The sequence below is a fragment of the Delphinapterus leucas genome, chromosome 6, assembly GCF_059928025.1.
Source record: "Delphinapterus leucas isolate spDelLeu-1000000601 "Yukka" chromosome 6, BTC_Dleu_Yukka2, whole genome shotgun sequence".
NCBI classification, from domain to species: domain Eukaryota; kingdom Metazoa; phylum Chordata; class Mammalia; order Artiodactyla; family Monodontidae; genus Delphinapterus; species Delphinapterus leucas.
Genome location: NC_143134.1, coordinates 120,684,352 through 120,704,005, shown reverse-complemented (window position 1 = coordinate 120,704,005; position 19,654 = coordinate 120,684,352). Strand labels below are relative to the sequence as shown.

The window sequence follows — 19,654 nt, the reverse complement described above, 5'->3', positions numbered from 1 at the left end:
GACTTTGAGCAAGTGGCTTAACCTCTCTGAACCTCAGGTTCCTCATATTGAAAATGGGTATAAATATAGGATCTGTCGTTAAGTGTTCTGGGTGGGTTCAACGAGCAACTTCAGGTCAAGTGCTTGGTATGCAGTAGGCACTCAATAAATATGAGCTTTTGCTGGTCTGAAGAGGTGGTGGAAGATGTGAAATCAAGAAAAGCCTCAGGCAACAGGATCAGTCAGTTACAAGAAGACAAATGGTGATTTTCCTGAGCTTAAGGGCCCCCAGAGGGAGCATAGGGGCCCATAGGGGCCCACATGTGGACTCAGGGTGGTCTGGGAAGCCTTGTGAGTGTTTGCAACCGTGTGTGTGTGTGTGTGTGTGTGTGTGTGTGTGCGCGCACGTGCACGCACCCACATTGTTCCAAGAAGAGCACCATGGATTCTCAAAGGGGCTGAGACCCCGCCAGAGAAGGAGGCACTGCTCTGGGGTTTTGCAGCTGAGCTGAGGTTGGTGTCCTGCCTCTGCCCATCCCCTCCGGGTCCTCCAGTGCCTGGGAGGTTATTGCTCTCTCCATGCCTCTCCCTCTTCCTCCCTCTAAGTCTGAAAGTCCCAAAAGCCAGAAGCAAGATCTAGGAATGCAGTGGGGTCTGGAGGGTGAATACATAGACCCCCTCTGGTGAAGGCAGGAAGTTTACATCCCAAAGCAGGGACGAGACCCAAGGGCACCCAGCCCCTGGCAGCCAGTCCAGCGTGGAGCCTGATCCCCAGAAGCCCAGACCCAGCAAGACGTCAGCCTCGGAGCTGTTGGCAAGGGGTTTTAGATGGTGCCTGGGGTGGGAACAGGGCATGCTCTTTGGCCCACTGGCTTCTCCTCCAGCTGTCACCTGCCTTTGCTGTCTCTTGATTCCGCAGAAGGAAGGGACAATTCAGGAACCTGCAGTCTCCCACATGGGCACCATGCCCTTTCTGTGGGCTCAGGCGGGGGCGTGCTGCTGTGGCTGACGAGCCTCTGGGGTTACCTTCAGGCTCCATCTCTCATTCTCCTCCTTTTCATCTTTTGCCCAAAAATGGACTTCTGCTACGACCGAGGGGAAATGCCCTGGTTGTGTTTCATTTCCTTTTATTTCCCTGGTTGACACTTGGAGTCAAGTGGACAAATGATTCAGGCAACAGGAGGGAGCTGGAATGCAGGACCGAGGGGGTCCAAATTGTCCCAAAGACCCCAGGACAAACTGCGCTGGGGGAGAAGAATGCCGGGTCCTTGCAGACGGGCCCAGGACGCTTTAATAGGAAGGGCAGCTCTAGAAAGCCCCAGGTGTAGATCTGGAGGGATCCACAAACGTGGATTTAATTCCTTCCTACCAACGAGGCCCTGAGGGGTGACGTGGTTGCACCTTGGGATCTCGGGTCCCCAAGGACAGTGATCCCGACTTTTGACAAGGCAGGATGGGACAGTGGTCAAGGCCCCGGAGACAGATCCTGGCTTTGTCGCTGCTGTGCAAACTTGGGTAAGTCTCTCCACCTCTCTGAGCCTCCCTCCCTTCATTTGCAGTATACCCGTCCCAGTGCTGCGGAGAAAACACAAACGCTATGCACAGAAAGTGCATAAGCAGGGTACCCGGCCCACAGGGAGGCCTCGGGAAATGGCAGCCAAAACCCACGAGATGGGACGGGTGGGAGAAACACCAGCGTGTGGTGGGGCACACGAGAGTGTATCCCCGGCTCTTGCTTCCTGAAGCTCCCAGCTGCGGGCCGGGGCTGGACCACATGCACCCCAGCCCGACATCGGAGGGTAATCGCCGAGGCTGACTTTGCTGTGATCCCTAACATTCTGCCCCCCATCCTGCCTCACCCCTGGCCTTGCCCACCTCCCACAAACATCCCCTTCCTGTCCACCTTTCACAGTGCTGCCACAGCAAGGAGAACCACAGCTTGCGGACGGGCCAGGGCAGGGGCCTTAGGATCCCCAGGGCCTGCAAGAGCCAGCTCTGAGCAGGGCTGGGTCACCAGGGGCTACACACAGGTGTGAGAGCTCACCTGAGCAGGCCAGAGAGCAAACTTTAACCTTACGGCCATGCCTACCCTGAAGGTGTAGCTCCACCGCGCGCTGGGAGGCATTCCAGGTCCCCCACCGAATGCCACCACATGTGGTCAAATCCAGGAGGTGACTGGATGTACGGGGACCTGGTGTGGAGGGCCTCATGTCCCCAGGGCTCCAGTCCATGGCTTACGGTTGAACCTCCCGGGTCTGCTGCTCCCTCACTGGGGCCCGAGGAAGTCAGTCCATCCCGTCGGGCCTCAGTTTCCCCATGTAGGAAATGGGGCAGAAGTTGGACTCTATTAGTGGTTTCGTATTGTGTTCACAGGAGCCCTAGGATTTCCGGGGGTGGGGGCTCAGGGGTCCGGGGCAGGGGCAGAGGGTGCCAGCAGCCAGGTTCCAGGCACCCACTTTCCCTTGAGTAGTTAGTTCCACTGTGATGTGCTTAAGAGATATCGGGGTTCCTCTGGTTTAGATAATCTCTAAGACCCCTTCCCAACTGCACCATCTACTTGAGATGAGCGATAATTATCACCAGCATTTCTTTATCGCCTACTTGTGTAGCAAAGATGGAGACACAGAATCTGGTGCCCTGGTGAGCAGGGGAGGCGAGGAGGTGAAGTGGAGGCAGGAGATATTTGGAGACCAGAGAGGTCACAGGTCATGACATCCCCTCCCCAGATACCCTTCTCTGGGAATCACAGTTAACATCCCAACTTAAAGGATAAGTTAGGAAAAAGGGAGCAAAAGAGGGAGGAAAGGACGGAGGTGGGAGAGAAAGGGAGGGAGGAGGGGTGAGCATTTGGACTTCCTCCCTCCTCGGGAGGTTGAGTGACTAGGGTCTGAGTTTGGGCCTGGACTTTGCCACTCAGTATTAGACTCTCAGTTTTCTCATCTGTAAAATGGGGACAATAAGATAAAGGTTGTTTCCACCATGAGGGATATTTGGGAGGGTTAGATGAAATACTGCACATAGACTGCTCAGTGCCTCAGTGGAATAGATCTGAGAGTCCAGAAATAAACCCATACGTCTATGGTCAACTGATTTTCAACAAGGGTGTCAAGACCATTCCATGGGGAAAGAATAGTCTTTTCAACATGTAGTGTTGGGAAAAGCGTATATCCACATGTAAAAGACTGAAGTTGGATGCTTGTCTGACATCATATACAAAAATTAACTCAAAATGGATCAAAGATCTAACTATAAGATCGAAAACTATTAAAGTCTTAGAAGAAAACATAGGGGTAAGCACTCGTGAGCTTGAATTTAGCAATGATTTCTTAGATATGACACCAAAAGCACAAGGAAAAAAGAGATGAATTAGACTTCACTAAAATAAAAAAAGAAATTGTGCCTAAAAGGACACAATCAAGAGAATGAAAGATTATCTGTAGAATGGGGGAAATATTTGCAAATCATATATCTGATAAGGATTTAGTATCCAGAATATATAAAAAACATGTACTACTCAACAACAAAAAGACAACCCAATGAAAAAATGGGCAAAAGACTTGAATATATATTTCTCCCAAGAAGATATATAAATGGTCAATAAGCACATAATATCCAGCATCATTAGTCATTAGGGACATGAAAATCAAAATCCTAATGAGATACCACTTCACACCAACCAGGTTAGCCATTATAGTAAAAAACAAAGACGGAAAATGACAAACGTTGGCAAGGACCTGGAGAAATTGGAACCCTTGTACAGAGCTGGTAGGAATGTGATATAGTGCAGATGCCCTGGAAAACAGTTCGGCAGCTCCTTAAAAACTTAAATCTAAAATTACCATATGGGGACTTCCCTGGTGGCACAGTGGTTAAGAATCCGCCTGCCAATGCAGGGGACACGGGTTCGAGCCCTGGTCCGGGAAGATCCCACATGCTGTGGAGCAGCTAAGCCCGTGCACCACAACTACTGAGCCTGTGCTCTAGAGCCCACGAGCCACAACTACTGAGCCCACGTGCCACAACTACCGAAGCCCGTGCACCTAGAGCCCGTGCTCCGCAACAAAGAGAAGCCAACGCGATGAGAAGCCTGCACACTGCAACGAAGAGTGGCCCCGTCTCGCTGCAACTGGAGAGAAAGCCCGCGCGCAGCAACGAAGACCCGACGCAGCCAAAGATAAACAAACACATAAATAAGTTTATTTTAAAAATAAATAAACAAAAAATAAAATTACCATATGACCCAGCAATTCCACTCCTAGGTATAGACCCAAGAGGAATGAAAACATATGTCCACTCAAAACCTTGTACATAAATGTTCCTAACAATATTATATTCATAATAGCCCCAAAGTGGAAACAACCCAAATGCCCAGCAACCAATGAATGGATAAACAAAACGTGGTAGCGCATACGGTGGAATATTATTCGGCCATAAAAAGGAATGAAGTACTGGTACGAGCTACAACATGGATGAAGCTCGAGCATGTTATGCTGAGTGAAGGAAGCCAGATACAAAAAGTCACACACTGCACGATTCCATTTATATGAAATGTCTGGAATAGGCAAATGTGAGAGACAGAAGGCAGACTAGTGGTTGCCAGGGGCTGGGGGAAGGAGGAACGGGGAGTGGCTGCTGAGGGAGACAGGGTTTCCCGTCTGGTTACACAACATCATGAATGTGCTAAATGCGCAACTTAAAAATGGTTCAAAAGGCAAATTTTATGTCATATGTTTTACCCCAACTTTAAAAAATTGAATGGTTAATTTCATGTTATGTGACTATCACCTCAATTCTTTTAATTAAAAAATATTTTTAAATGCCTTCGCCACAAGAAAAACCTTTTAACTGTGCGTGGTGATGGATATTAACTAAACCTACAGTGGTAATCCTTCCACAGTTAGTACCTACATCAAATCATCATGTTGTACAGTACACCTAAAACTAATACAGTCTTCTGTGTCAATTATACCTCAGTTTAAAAATTTGTAAAAGAATTTAGAAGCAGAAACCAAGGGGAAACGATGTGATGCACCATTATGTTTTTAGCCCTCCGCTTTGTTTTCCTTTGTTTTGATTTTCCTTTAACGGACTACTATAATAAAGGGATTTAAACTTGAAAAAAAGTCTAGTGCTGTGCTGAGCCCAGGATATGCCCTTGGAACCCTTCCGTCGGCACTGGAGCCCCTCACGTCGTCTGTTTGAGACCAAGGCTGAACCCCAGCATAGATTTTTACCAAACTCCGAGAATGTATCTACAGTCACGCAGGGATGCTGGGTGAAGCGGTTAATCTAGCCAAACCCCATCGTTGCACAGTTGGGGAAACTGAGGCTAAGGAGCTGTCCCAGCAGCGAGGAGACTCCGTCGGGGCCCAGCACTGCCCCGCTCGCATCCTGCGCTCATGCTACTCTGACACGCCACGCTCCCCCCACCAGCGCCAGCAGTTGGTGTGTGCTTGGGGAATTAGAAACACGTTTGCATAGATTTAAGCAAACACGCTGTGATGAAAAACAAATCAGAACCTGCGAACCAAAGCTGAACAGACCCGTGTATCATCTGTGTTTCCCACTTTCCCCGTCGCTCTGGTCCCCCCCAGGTAGGGGCTGAGCATCCTCGTGGGCCAAGTGGGCCCTGGCCAGGTCGGAGGCAGGAAAGCCTGGGTCCTGGGCTGTGGGACAGGAACAGAGCTTTGCAGCCTGGACCCCGTTACTGGGGCAGTGAGGGTGAGGGAACCTGCTTCTTTGAGGCTGCCAAGCTCTGTTCGGCCCTGTGGCTCAGGAATCCCATGCCCTGTGGGCTCCCTCAGGTCTCTGCATGCCCACTGCTCTGCCCCTCATGTCACACGGACCCCTACCTGCATCTCTGCAATTGCGATTCTTTCTGCTTCATCATCACTCTTCTGAATCCTCCAACCCTTCAAGGTCATAGACCAACCCAGACCAACCCGGTGCCCTGCCTTCCCCCCTTGAACTCCCACAGCATACGCTGACTATACCCCACCTTACACACTTGGCTAATAGGCTCCTCTTCTGTTATTTTCTACTTTTACTCCTTTTGTCTCTCACACTGAATTCTAGGATGGGGGAAAAAAAATCCCTTTTGGGAAACATTCATTTTGTGCCAGGCACCCAGGTGAGGGCTCTACACGCTTTGTCTCATCTCATCCGTACGACCTTCCTTTGAGATTGTGTTTAGCATCATCCCAATTTTCAGATGAGAAAACTGAGGCTCAGAGCACGAGGGACTTATCCAAAGTCCCACAACCCAGAAGGGGTGGGATGAGCATGGGCCCCCGTTTGCCCCATCCCAAACCTCGAGTTCTCACCCACAGCTGGAGTGGCCTGCCTGTCCATCCACCCCCTGCCTCGTCGCACGTGGGACTTAACAAGGCAGCTTGTGTTATACATGCATTAAGGGAGAAAAATGAAAATATATGAAAAATCAGGGCCAGGGAATGTAGAGAGGGAAGAGGCAGATGAGCCTGGGGAAAAGTTCTAGAACCTCTAAGTCTCTGACACTCTTTGGAAAGATGTGTCCTCCAGGCCATTTCCCTTTCCCCTGGCACTCCAGAGGCCCTGCCCGCTACCCTCCATGGAGTGTCTGGACCCAAACTCATTCCCTTAAGAAGAGTAAGAGGCCAGGATCTCAGTCGTGTGGGCCCGGCCCTCGGAGGCAGTGCTGCTCCCATCCTGTCAGTCGTCTGCTCCCCAGGAAGGAGACTGTACCGAGCAACAAGATGTCATGCATGGAACTATCCTTGTCCCAGGCTGGGCCCTGCCTCGGGCATTTCAAGAGACTGAGTGGCTTTCACTAAGGGCTGGGGGAAGCTCAGGTTCCAAAACCACTTCCTGCTTAAGGACAGAACTGTGCAGACCTCCTGGTGTCAACTGATTGAAAATCCTACAGAACAGGGACTCAAATGGAGATAAGTAGAGGCCTTTGGTGCCTCCTCTGTCCTGACTGAAGCCCTAGTTATTCCTGTAAGAGTCAGCCCCAATCTCTCCTCCTCTGAGAAGCCTTTCTGGATGACACTGTCCCTCCACCCACCCATCCATTGGTTCAGTAAATAAATGCCTTCTGAGAATTAACTGAGCCAAGAGGGAGGGATGCAAAGATAAACAAGGCAGCCCTGCCTCTGGGGAGCTCACAGTCCAAGGGGGAGGCAAACATCAGGAGTAGAATAATGAGCACGGATTGACCATTGACTCTAGGCACTGTGCTCATGACAGTTCCAAATGCGTATTCCATCAATAGTCCCATTTAAGGAAATGAGACTCAGAGAGGTTAAGCTTCACGCCAAAGGTCACGCAGCAGGGGATTCCAACCTCTACCTCTCTGCCTCTAGAGCCTGAACAGTAGGCCACTTCTATAAGCCCAATGACACAGATGTGACCAGATGGGGCCTTCTAATCCACCTGCGCTAGGGAGTCAAGGACGGCCTCCTGGGGGAGGTGGGGCCAACCTGAACCTCAAAAACTGAGGTAATCTAGGTAAACACGAAAGCCTCGGAAATGAAGGAAGCAAAGAAGGCGGAGGAGGCAGCACGGGCCAACGCAAGGAGGCAGGAAACCCTGTGGTGAGCTAGAGCATATGGTGCGGGGGGGGGGGGGGGGGGAGTGGGTCACGCCCTCATCCTTCTCAAGCTCCTTACATTAGGTCTCAGTCTCACCCACTCCTAGTTAGTTGTGCACCACCCTTAACACCTGCTGTGTTTCTCTTGTTTATTTGGATTTGCAGGAGTTATTGCACTGTCCCATCACAGCTGTACCTGGCATGAGGTCAGCCCCGGAAACGGGACGGGAGGGCTGTGACGGGGAGAGGAGGGAGGGGTGGGGAAGGGTGTTCCCCAGGCTGTCCTCTGTGGGTTTGGGGGCAGAACACAGAGGGGAAAGAAGACCCAAGCCAGTGGGCTGGTGAGCTCAGTGCTGCTGGATGGAAACGTTTCGTGAACATCAAGGTCTGGCAGGGGGCGCGGCATCTGTGACCTTGATTCTGCACGTGGTGTTCAGTGTCATGGTGGGGAGGGGCTTGAGGCCCCCAGGACCCACCTGTCCTCTGCAGTCATCAGCCCAGCAGACCCCATGGGGTAGGGATGGGGCCCTTTGCTCTGCGTCTGGGTATACGGAGGCGCAGAGAAGGCAAAGCAGGTTCTGAGGAAGACGTGTGCTCTAAGATGCGCCTTCATGACCATCTCTGGGTTTTCCTGTGCACCAAGACCCAGGCGCCTCTGTGTGCTCGAGTCTCCTTAGATGAAACATTTAATGTTCAGCTATTTCACCGTGGAAAAAGCAAGATGCTCAAGGCTGGATCAACGACACTATCAAAGCCTCACCCTAGAAGAGAACTTGCACTCTTTAAGCGCTTTCAGATATTCTGAAAGGCACTTCCTTTTCCCAGGAAGTCGGAGGGGGGGGGCAAGGCAGCCATGTCCCATTACGTGGGGAAACTGAGGCTCAGAAAATTGAAAGACTTGCCCCAGATCACCCAGCCCACAAGCAGCAAAGCTGGGATGCAAGCTCCGGTCTTCAGATTCCAGGCCTGTGGCTCTTGTCGGGATAGCACACCACTTTTCTGGAACCTTCCGCCAGGTCTCCCACATTCAGGAATCTGAGCTCCCAGCTTCACCCCTCACCCCTGGGACCTCCACCCCTCCTGCTCTCTGCTTTCCTCCTTCAGCAGTGGCGACACCTCCTTACCCTGCAAAGGTCCCGTGGCAACCACAGGCCTCCTGTCTGTCCATCATCAATAATAAGTATCACCCATCACTGACAGATCATGTAGAGCAGCGTTCCTCAGAGCATTCCCCGCGTGCATCCCAATTACCCGGACTTCTCGTTAATATGCAGCTTCTGGCTCAGCGGGTCTGGGGCGGGGCCCGGGGGTCTGCATTTCTAACAAGGTGAGTCCAGGGACTACACTTTGGGCAGCAGTGTGTAGCTAGCTGTAGGATCATTTTAAACACCACCTGCCTGGTCTATGCCCCCCACCCTCTTTTCTCACCATCTCTCTCCTGAGGCTCAAGGCATGAGGACAGGGTTTCCCCCTTCCTTTCACGGCAGTGCAGGCAGCTGGCCGGCGACCGCTCTTTCGAAGCTCTGCGGGGCTGCTCCCCTAACCCAACAGTGCCCTCCCCATCCGAAAGGGGTCCTGCTAGGGGCTGAGAAGCCCTTGCGGGCGCTGCCTTTCCCTCCTTCTCAGAAGGCTGGCCCTCTCCAACCAGGCCCTGGGAGTCAGGGGTGGGAGGCCGCCCGCCTTCTCCCGCAGCCCTCATTGAAATTTCGCCCTTGCCCAAGAATCCTTGGTTGAGAGCTCAGCCCTATTAATTCTCATTGTGCATTTGGAGCCAATAGGTTTTTTGTTCATTTATCTTGGTCTTCCTCCCCGCTTGCCTTCCTCCCCAGGCTGGAATTTACAATTCAGTTCTCAGGTGGCCTTGCGGAACTACACAAGTCCAGGGGGGGAGAGAGGGTCTGCACACTGAAGTCTGAAAGGGGCAGTCGTTCCGTGGCCCCTCTTGCAACCTCAGGGTGCCCCAGGGCTCATGCTCCGTTTGGGTGGATGTTAGGACAGGCCCAGCACTCGCCGCAGGAGGGGTGCCAGGAAACAGGGACCCACTGGGCTATTGTAAGGCTAAGGGGGCAGAGGTCCACCTGGGTACCACTAGGGCGCCCCCTGGTGGCGCCACCGGCCATGGCTAGAGGAGCGAACGCTTCCTGAGCACACGTCCACCACCTGCTGCCCTGAGACCAGGAATACAGGGCGTGGTGTCCCCAAGGCTGGAGAGAGGCAAAGAGACAAAGGCCCGGACACAACCAAGGACATGATAGCCACAATGGTAAGCAAATAACAGCTACCACACATTGAGTACCTACTACGTGCCAGGACACCCATGGCCGGGCTGCATCTTTCCACTGGCACTGTGACTTGCCTACACCATCATCTCTGCTTCACCAAAGCTCAGAGAGGGCAGGCTGGGCCGTCGGGTGCATAAGCATGGGTCCTGGCCACGTACAAGTTCCCAGCCTGCCCTCTAGACCGAGCGACCTTGGCGGGATTTAGCCAACGCTTTCTAATCCCTACAATGGGATTAGAAGAGTCCCCACCTCAGAGCATCCTAGAGATGATTTAATGAGACATGCACAGAACCTGCTTAGGGAAGCTGCAATAAACAGTGGGGTGGGGTGGGGGGTTTGAATCCATCTGGATGTGACCCCCTCCTCCCTGCAGAAGCCAGCCCAGGCAGCCTCCCCATCCTCGTTGGCTGCACATTTGTAATCAAGGGCAGAGCCGGATGGCAGCCCATCATGAAATATTTAAGTCCATCAGACAGGTGTCAGGACACCGAGGGAGATGCTGTTCCTCCCCTGCCCCCTCCTCACAGGTCTTCCCAGGAGAGGACAGGAAGGGCATGAATGCTCCTTGCACAGCTCAAGGACCCATGCTGGGTGGCATCAGGACTGTGGCGGGGTGACCACTCCACCCCGGCAGCTGCGCTGGGTTCTCTGTGTGTGAGAGTGGGGGCAGAGCAGAGGCCCGGGGCCAAGGGCATCCTGAGCCAGCTTTGGCCAGGAGAGGGCCTCAGACTTGCATTTGATGGTCATCTCCAGCCGTCAAGCCTTGACCAGAAGCTGGTCCAGTGATTTATGATTTAGGCACCCCGCCCCCACGGTCCCGCCCCCAGCACATTAAGACGATTAATATTCAAAAGAAGAAATACAGTCAAGACTCTGAATACAAGAGGCAGCGGTTGACTCTGCTCAGGGACTGTGTGGAGAAGTCCTTACATGAGCTGGGGTGGGCAGCCAGCTTCAGATGTGGACTCAGAGCTGGGCTCCCCCGGTGCTGTCCTTGGCCCTGACCTTCAGGGGCCAGCCCCCTTGCCTGTCCCTGAGCCAGCAAAGTCCTGGGGTCCTCAGTGCAGTGGGACTCTCCAGTCCCTGGCTCCTGGCCCTTTGCTGCTTTCTCCTCCCTCCCTCTCTCTCTCCCCAGCTAGCTCCCCCCAGCCCAGCCACCACCCACAGTGACAGCCTCCTGACTGCTGACCATCCAAGTGGGAACTTACCTTCCCAGGCTGACTGCTCTAGGATAGGACCCAAGCGCCCCACGGGACTGAGGCCTCCTCAGGAGCCGAGTGGGGACACCGGCTCAGTCCAGCCATAAACCCAGAGACCTGGAGCCTCCCCGCAGGACACATGAAGGCAGCAGCCACCCGAGGATGACACTGAGCCCTTCCTGTGGCTCCTGCAGCCTGGCTGCCCTGTCCAGCCTCCCGCCCGACCCGGGGCTCTGCCCAGTGGGAAGGTGTCTCTCGGGAGGCAGATTAGCTCAGTGACTCTGGAGCCAGACACTCAAATCATAGCTACATCACTTCCTGGGCTGTGACTTTGGACCTCAGTTTCTCCATCTGTACAATGGGAATGACAATAGCTAACACCTAGGGGCACTTGCTCTGTGCCAGACCCTAGTCTGAGCATTTTAGGGTGCATTAGCTCACTTATTCCTTACAACGACTTGAGTGTGTGCTATTAGTGTACACACTTTACAGGTGATGGAGTAGTGGCCCAGAGATGCCACTGGTCCAGAGCTCACCCCCTGAAACTCCTACTTTGTACAGCACAGGATCAACCCAGCTCAGCTGAGTGGAGGACTCCATGGAATGACTCGTATTGAGCTCGTAGCCTCCACACTCAGGGGCTTTTGCACAAATGATCCCCGCTATTATTATTGTTGTTGTTAATGTTACTTGAATACTGATGTACTCCGTGGCTCTAAGACTCCAACTTTCTCTAACTAGGGACTCAGGTGACAACGCCTGAAAGCCTGCCTCCCCCCTGACTTAACCAGCGACTGTGGTCACTGCACATAGGGGTGGAATCAGAAATGGCACCAGCCACACCACCCGCCCTGCTCTGACCCCTTCCGTCCTCCCTTACGAATCCCCTCTGCACTGCCATCAAACCTTCCCCTGCAAAGCGCCACCTCGGTGCTTGGCATTCCCTCGCTCGGCAAATCTGTTTGCTGGATTGGATTGGGTGGAATAGGAGGTGGCACCACAAAGGGACGAACCGAGGGAGGTCAGAGTGCAACGCTGCAAATAGTACTCTGCTCGCTCGCCCAGATGCTGACTTCCTACGAGAGAGGCGGGGCTTATCTGCAAGGCTGGGGAACTGACTAGTACTGTGGTTTTCCCAAGAGGAGAGGATCTAGTGATCACCTGGCCAAGAATTTCCCCACCCCAAAGAACCATGTCACGTGACCCCAGCATCCTCAGGGCCGCCTTTGCTTTGGCACGTTTCCAAGGTGGGTCAGAGACCTGATCCCAAACCTACATGCAGGAGAGTCAACCTTGCATCTTGGTCCTCCTGCTCTGCTCACCCACCCCCAGGGTCCGGCCCAGACCCCCACCCACTTGGCCTGAGCGAACAGAACGGCGGGGTGGGGCTGACTTACGTGGGAGCAGAATCTCTCAGGGGGGTCTCCGCACGTGATGCCGGAGGGCTCCACCTTCACCTTGACATAGTCCTTCAGGCGCATCACCTTGGGCTGGCAGGCATAGAACTCCCAGGTGGGGCCTTCATCCGTGGTCACCCAGGATTTGCAGATGTCGTAGTCCCCAGAGGCCAGCGGGAGGCAGTGCAGGAAAAGGGCCAGCAGGTGCAGCATGGCGGCGCAGTCCCCAGGGGCGAGGCCCAGAGAGGGACCGAAGAGGTGGCGACTGGGTCAGGAGGGCCTCGCCACCTCAGCATGGAAAAGCCACATCTACCAGGCGACGGAGGCCGGACGTCCCAGGGACTCTGCCAGGTTGCAAACAGCGAGGAACTTGTTTTTTCCAAGAGGCCGATGTGGAAAACTCAGAGCCAGCGTTTCTCAGACTGCTGATGGGCAGATCGAGAAGTTGCCCACAACTTGGCGTCCTCCTAACCTTGGCATCACACCTCTCCCAGAGGGGAATCTGATCAAATCAGGCAGACTCTCAAATTGTGACGGTGGATGGAAATGGGATAGGGAGAAAATCCGCAGGGATCTGGCGTGAGGCCGGATCAGATTGCTTTTAATTTTGGTCCTTCCAATCAACCCAGGTCTTTAAAGGGCCCTGAATGTGTGATGTGCGCTCAACACAACTGCAAAACAACCCTCCGGCCTGCGTTGTAAAGATAAAGTAAAATCAGGAGGTGTACCTGTTTGCTGCAAACACGTTCCCTCTATGGGATTGGACTTGGCATTTTGGACCAATAAAAGATTTCTTTTCATATGGGCTTAAAGTGACAACAATTTGCAGCTGGACTGGAGCATAAAAAAAGCGACTGAGGTGTTAACTGGGGAGCAACTTATTTGGCTCGTCTTTGGTGGGGACAGGCGCTAATGGGAACCAGCTGACCTTGGCTGGTAGCCATGGGCAACTTATTAGGAAGTTTCTGAGACTTCAGCTCCCAATCCATCCAGGTACCCGGGGTCTGGCTTGTCTTTCATTGTAAGAAGGGAGGAGAGAGAGCTCGTTAGCAACAACACCTGCAACAAATTAAATAGAGAAAGGGGGGGGAGAGTAAAGATGTATAAGAACAAAAGCTCTCTGGCAAAATGTGCAAAAAATGAGGCTGCATTATTAGCAAGGTGTCCCGAGGAAACTGGGTTATTTTTGTTAATATAGGAAATGCACATTTGGAGATGGGGCACATTATTTAAAAGGTGATGCGCTTTCTCCATATTTATGGGGGTGTTGGGGTCAGCAGAAGTGCCCCTGTTTGGGGTCAGTGACTTTCTAAAGCAGCCCCAGGAGCCGAGACTGAATGGTGGCTTTATCATGCCTGACAAGTCAAAATGTCAAAACCGTAGATGAGGCTGTAATTACAGGTGCCAATGAGGCTGTGAGGACAGGTTCAGATTAAGAATGGTCCACGCGTGGGCCGACAATTACAAACTGGGTGCCAGTAAATATATCTCCAAAATTCTGAAATGGTGAATTTAATTTTTAACTGTAAGAAACTAGGGGTGTTGAAGACTTGGACGGAAGTGACAATGATTTGTCATATTAGCTTTTCTGATCAAGGCCAAAATTTTGCAATCATCCCTTAGAGGGTATGTTTATAAACAGGTCACCATTATGATTATTGCTTTACTATTTTAAGCTACCGGTAATTATTTAAAAGCCCTAAATAGACATAACTAAGATGAATGTTACATTGCGAAAAGCACGACTCCAATAGTGCGGGGTGTTCCAGGACACTTGATATATCACCAGAAGAATTTGGTCCCCAGTGTGGGATCTGGCCAAAACTACTAGCCAATAGGGCAAAGGTTACTGCAATGAGCCACAGCAGAAGCGCGTGTGTTATTAATTCTGGTTATTATGTCTACGATTATTGCATGTAAATTCCCAAACTGCTGACTCTTCAGCCATTGTACCTAGAAGGTCCACTACGTTTCCATGAACCTCCATTCTCCACCCAGACACAAACGCACTCCTGCCAAAAATGACAAACCGGAGTGGGGGGACATTGTCCAAATGGGGGCTGGCCGCTCCGCACCTCCCCAGGAGAAGTCCCCAGCCTCTGCCCCAAAGCTCCAGGCTGGGGGCATCATAAATCTGCATTAAGGCAGCCCCTGCCCCTCTCTCTGGCTGAAGGGCTCTTGATGCAGATGAATGAGCCGAGGGGGACACATTTTCACATCTCACCTCTGGCTGTTTAAAGAGAAACAGTGTTACAGAGCCTGTCCGGCCTTGAATGTGCTCCTTGCTAGAAAACTCTCAGAAAGAACCCGCCTGGAGACTATTTTTACAACCTGAGAAAATGTAGTAAAAATAAGATAGCGCGGCCGGCAAAGGTTTGGATGCCTCTGTCTGAGCTTCGCGCTGCCCAGAAAACAGCACATTCCTCACTCATTCTTCCAGCCGCGGGCTCCTAACTGTTCACTCCCAGGTAGGGCGCCCGACTGCGGCTCGCAGGGTGTGCCCGGACACGGGCTTCCTTCGTCTGCAGGACCAGAGTGCTGCCTCCGGCCTGGACCGCACTGGACGCAGGCGGGCGTGGGGAGGCAGCGAGGCCCAGAGTCCAGGAGGCCCGCGAGATCGAAGGGGCAGCGCGCCTCGCAAGCCTATTCATTGCTTTGCAGTTCTGCAGGCTTAAATGCCATGCATTCCCTGGAAAATGGGGTGGGGGAGCCAACAACATCAAAATCTGCGGTGGGGGGTGGGTGGGTAATAAATGTGTTTACAACTAGTCAATCAGTTGGGCGTTGCTGGCATCGTAAGGGAATTGTGAGCTCAGCATGAGAATGTTACAGTCAGTTTTTGCCAAACAGAAAAAAAGGAAGGGGGAGAGATGCAAGAGTCTTCGGAACAGCGAGGAGGAAAGCACGGAGTGAGAAGCCAGTGTGGGAAATTTCAGAGTAAGAGGTTGTATCCCGGTGGATAGTTTACTCCTTGGAAAATAAATCTTCACCTGATATTATTAAGAAACTACAGCTCCCAGAAACAAATAGAATCAATGCGCTTTATTTTCTTTTAAGAGTCCTCAGGAACCGAGGGGGGCTGAAAGCCAGGTTATTAAAACCCGAAAATTAGATTTTACCAGGATTTCTGAACTCAGATTTTTCTGTCTTATTGAATTAGCGCCTCTCGAGCTGGCTGGGCTGGAAGCAGGCTCCTCCCGGAGTTGCCGGCTGTGCCCTCGCCTCGTGGGAAACTTGCCTTGGTGGACGCGGAGCCCCTGGGGGGGTGGTCCCTGGAGAGGGGGCGCTGGGGGCTTCTCCCAGGACCCAGCCCACCCCCAAGTTTCTTCTCCTTTCCCAGCGGGGACAGTCGAGGGGGGTGATATCTGCCTTCAGGGGAGGGTGCTGGGAGCCAGGAAGGAAAGGGGAGCCCGCTCCCGGTCGCGATCACCTTCCAGTCCCACCCCATCCTCCCAACCCTAAACCTCCCTCACCCCGCGCCGGTCCAGTAGGTGCCCCGCTCAACGCGGCCGCACGAGTGAGCATCCCATTTCCGGCGGCCCCGGTGCCCCCAGCCCCGGTATGGGAGCCTTCTTGGGCTCCCGGGCGCCCCCCACGCCCTCTCAGCGCCCAGACAGCCCCGAAGAGTTGAGCGCGGGGGGTGGGGCGCGAGGAGGAGGCCTCGGCTGGGCGGCTGGGGCCGGGGGGAGGGGGGGTGTGGAGATGGGGGTCAGCTCCCAGCCTTGGACGCCAAGGGTTCGGAGTCCGTGCTTCGGGTGGGCTGCAAACGGCGGACATCGCACGGGGACGTGCCTGGCAATCCCGCAGTTGCTTTTTGTCTTCCCGAAGTTGAGTGCAAGCCACAGGAGCAATTAATAATCACGCCTTTCAAAAAGGCCCGGCGGGCACCGAGGGTGCACCCACACCTGGCACCGCCTCCCTTACTTAGAAGACGCCCAGCAAAGCGCCGGGGAATTCGTTGCATCCTTTTCCCCAGCGCTGCAGCCCCCAGCCCAGGCGGACAACTTACTTCGGAGCCCGCGGACGCCGCGAGTCCACGGTCCTCTTCCCGCCTTCCCGCGGCCTCTGCTCCCACCATCTGCGTGCCACCCAGCTGGAGGTTCGACTCCACGCTGTCCCCAAGCCGGTCCAGGCACATAACCCTCCCCATTAGCCCACCCCTCCAGGGCACGGAAAGAAGTTTCTAGCCGCCGCTGGAAGACAGAGTTTCTCTGTGCAACTCACACATACCCAGTTTTCAGAGAGGGGAAGGGGATGGGAGGAATTGGGGTGGCGATTAAATTGGGGTAGGGGAATGGCGCGCGAGAAGGGTTAATTTCCTTTTCACAAACACATCCAGGCATTCTGGTAACACCCATCCCCACCACTCACTCTCACAAACGATGGAAAAAGACCCTGGTGGGAAAAAGCCAGCCAGGAAGACAAGCTACTCCTTTAAGATGCTGCTACAAATGCACACTCACACACCCCTCTCCAAGCGACTCCAGTCCTCCGCTAGTAACGGCCGCCACCAAATAACTTTTGCATCCGAGCCTTTGCTGGGCCGCTTTAAGTGGCTCCTGGGCCGCGGGAAAGCCTGCATGGTCACCGAAGCCCTTTTAAAATGAAACCAGCCTGGCAAAGCTGCAGCATCTCTCCCCCCCCCGCCCCCCCGCTCGCCTCCCGGGCTCTCCCCTCCAGCCTTACCCCGGCTCGGAGCGGCTTCCCGGAGCGGAGACCCGGGAGGCCGAGGACCGCCACCCTCGGCGCTCCGCCTCCACCGTCTGGCTGGCGCTGGGTGGGGCGAGGGCCGAGGGCTGCGAGCCGGTTCTGCTTCCCCGCGCTGCTCCCGCTGCCGCTGTGGCCGCCGCCGCCGCGGCCGTCAGATCGGGGCTGGGGAGCCCTCCGGCCGCCGGGGGGGCCGCCCGCAGCCGTCCCGGAGACGCGGGCCGGGGGAGGGGCCCGCCCCAGCCGCCCGCATCGCCCGCCCCGGCCGAGCGGGAGGTCGCCGCTAACAAGTGCAAACTTTTGGGGCCCCCTGGGCGGCTCGGAGGGGACCCGCGCTCGGGCACCGGGCAGCCCCCGGCCCGGGTGGGCTTCGCGGCTGCTCGTCGGGGCGCCGGGGCATCCCCCCGGCGCGGCGCGGGCCAGATGGCGGGGCGTTTCACTGCCCCCCTGCACTCCGCTCCAAGTTAATGCCGAGGCTAAATCCTCTTGCCATCACTCACGATCACCATCGGGGCTTTTATCTCTCGGTCTGATCCGGGCTGCGTAACTTCCTCTGTGTGGCTTTAACACACCATCCCACCACGGAGCAACGGTCTTCTTAAAGGTGCAGGAAGGAAATACTGCGAGAATCGGGGGACGCGCCACGGCCCGGGGAGGGGCTCTGCGAGCAGGGGCGTCCCGGCGGGCCCGCGGCCAGGGTGGCCCCAGCGGGCGGCCGCGGGAGCGAGCCTGCTCTGGGGGGTCGCAGCCTAAACATCTCCTCCCGGCCCGGGGGCCAGCGGGTCCTGGCGCGCAGAGCGCATCCTCAGCCAGCTCGGGTCAGGCGCCGCGGGGCTGCGGCTTCCTTTTCCGAAACCCAGGGGCCTGACCGGCTGCCAGCGCCCATGGGTGTGGGAGCTGCCCCATCGGCCCCAGGGAGGGGGCCAAGTGAGTCAGTCCGCCCACCCCCCAACAGCCAAGGGCTCAAGGCTGCAGCTCGGTCTCCCTCTGGGAAGTGCTGCCACCCAGAAGGCCCCAAGCAGTGGGTAAAAGGGTGGGTGGGTGGATTGGGGGAGATGGGGAGGGAGAGATCTGAGCGCACAACCAGAGCCTGAATACCAGCTGACACATCGCCGCCTCCACCCTGATGGGCCCTGCTTTTGACGAAGCCAAGCCAGCTCCGGAGGGAGTGCGGAGTAGGGGGGCAGGAGAGGCCTCACTCCCTGGTAAGCCTAGGAGGAACCCGTGCGAGGACTCCTGCAGAGCCCAGGGCAGAGGCCAGGGAGCTGGGCACACTGGGCAGCCCTGGGCTCTTCAACCCCCTGGAGGTTTCTTTCCAGGCTGCCTCCCAGGCCTGTGGGGAGAGCTTCCTCCATCTTCCAGGGGAGACCTGTGGTTTTCAGGTGCTCCTGGCTTCCTGGGGGTGGGTTCTCACTGCAGCGCTCAGGCAGCCAGCACGGTCATTTGGTGCATCAAGAACAAAGAGCCTGAGGACAGGGAGAGAGAGGGAGAGAGAGAGAGAGAGAGAGAGAGAGAGAGAGAGAGAGAGAGAGAGAGAGAGAGAGAGAGACTGGTCCAAGGTCCAAGGTCACAGAGGGTGTCAGGAAGAAGAGCAAAAGATGTGGCCCTGAGTGCCACACTCTCTGCCACTTCTTACCTCCACCTTAACCCTCCCCTGCTTTGGGCCCCCCCTAAGCTTGCAGAGGGGGCTGTATTGCTGAATAACGTTTAGACTGTCGTCACAGAGCAGGCAGAGGACACGGAATTAAAGACTGTCATCTGTTTTAATAATAATAATAATTTGACTTTTACTGAATACCTGCTTTATGCCAGGATCCATGCAAACCACCTTATGTGTATTATCCACTGATTCCTCCCAGCAGACCTGTGACTTAACTCCTGTTAGCAAAGTCCCAAGTTATAGATGAAGCTTAGAGATGTTAAGTAATTTGCCCAAGGTCACACAGCTGAGGAAGACTCTGGCCTGGGGTGCAGGGCTCTTGGGCTTCCCGGTGGTGCCACCTACTGACTTGCTGGGTAACTTGGGGCACAGCACAGATTGTTTCTGGGCCTCAGTTTCCCCATCTGTGAGATGTGAATGGTGAGTCTTTCCTTCTCCAAAGAGCGGTCACAAAAAGGCCATTGAGTGCCTCCTCCTGCAGTGCTCTCAGATCCCTCCCACTAGAGATCCCCTCTCCTCCAACACATGCAAAGCTGTCCAGGAGAGCAGATGCAAGCCAGCCCCTGCTTACCTGGTCCCGGGGCCTCAAAGCATCCAGTAGGCGAAAGCTCCTTGGAGGAGAAGAACACATCTCAGCAATTTGACTTTCAAGCATTTGGCCTGCAGGCAGTAGTGAAGGGCACAGTGGGGGCCCCCACGCAGGCAGGGTGAGTGATGACCTGGGTAGGCCCTCAGCCTGCTGTCGCCCCCAGGCAGGGCCATCAATTTCCCGGGAAACGCCTTGCTCCTCCATCATCACAGAGACTGGATGCTGTCAGGACAGCCAACAGGACATGGCGGAGGGTGCTTCTGATTTGTGG

General features: G+C 54.6%; 1 protein-coding gene across 1 annotated transcript in view; it reads right to left on the bottom strand.

The window, feature by feature from the left end:
* NTNG2 (netrin G2) overlaps positions 1 to 17,696 on the bottom strand; it is a 75,443-nt gene extending 57,747 nt beyond the window's left edge. The window contains exons 1-2 of the mRNA XM_089913922.1: positions 17,114 to 17,696; positions 12,428 to 13,486 (exon numbers count right to left, since the gene is read on the bottom strand). Of these exons, the coding sequence (XP_089770048.1) occupies positions 12,428 to 12,640 (213 nt within the window). The 5' untranslated portion in view covers positions 12,641 to 13,486; positions 17,114 to 17,696. The remainder of the gene's footprint in view (positions 1 to 12,427; positions 13,487 to 17,113) is intronic.
* Between the last annotated feature and the right edge of the window lie 1,958 nt (positions 17,697 to 19,654).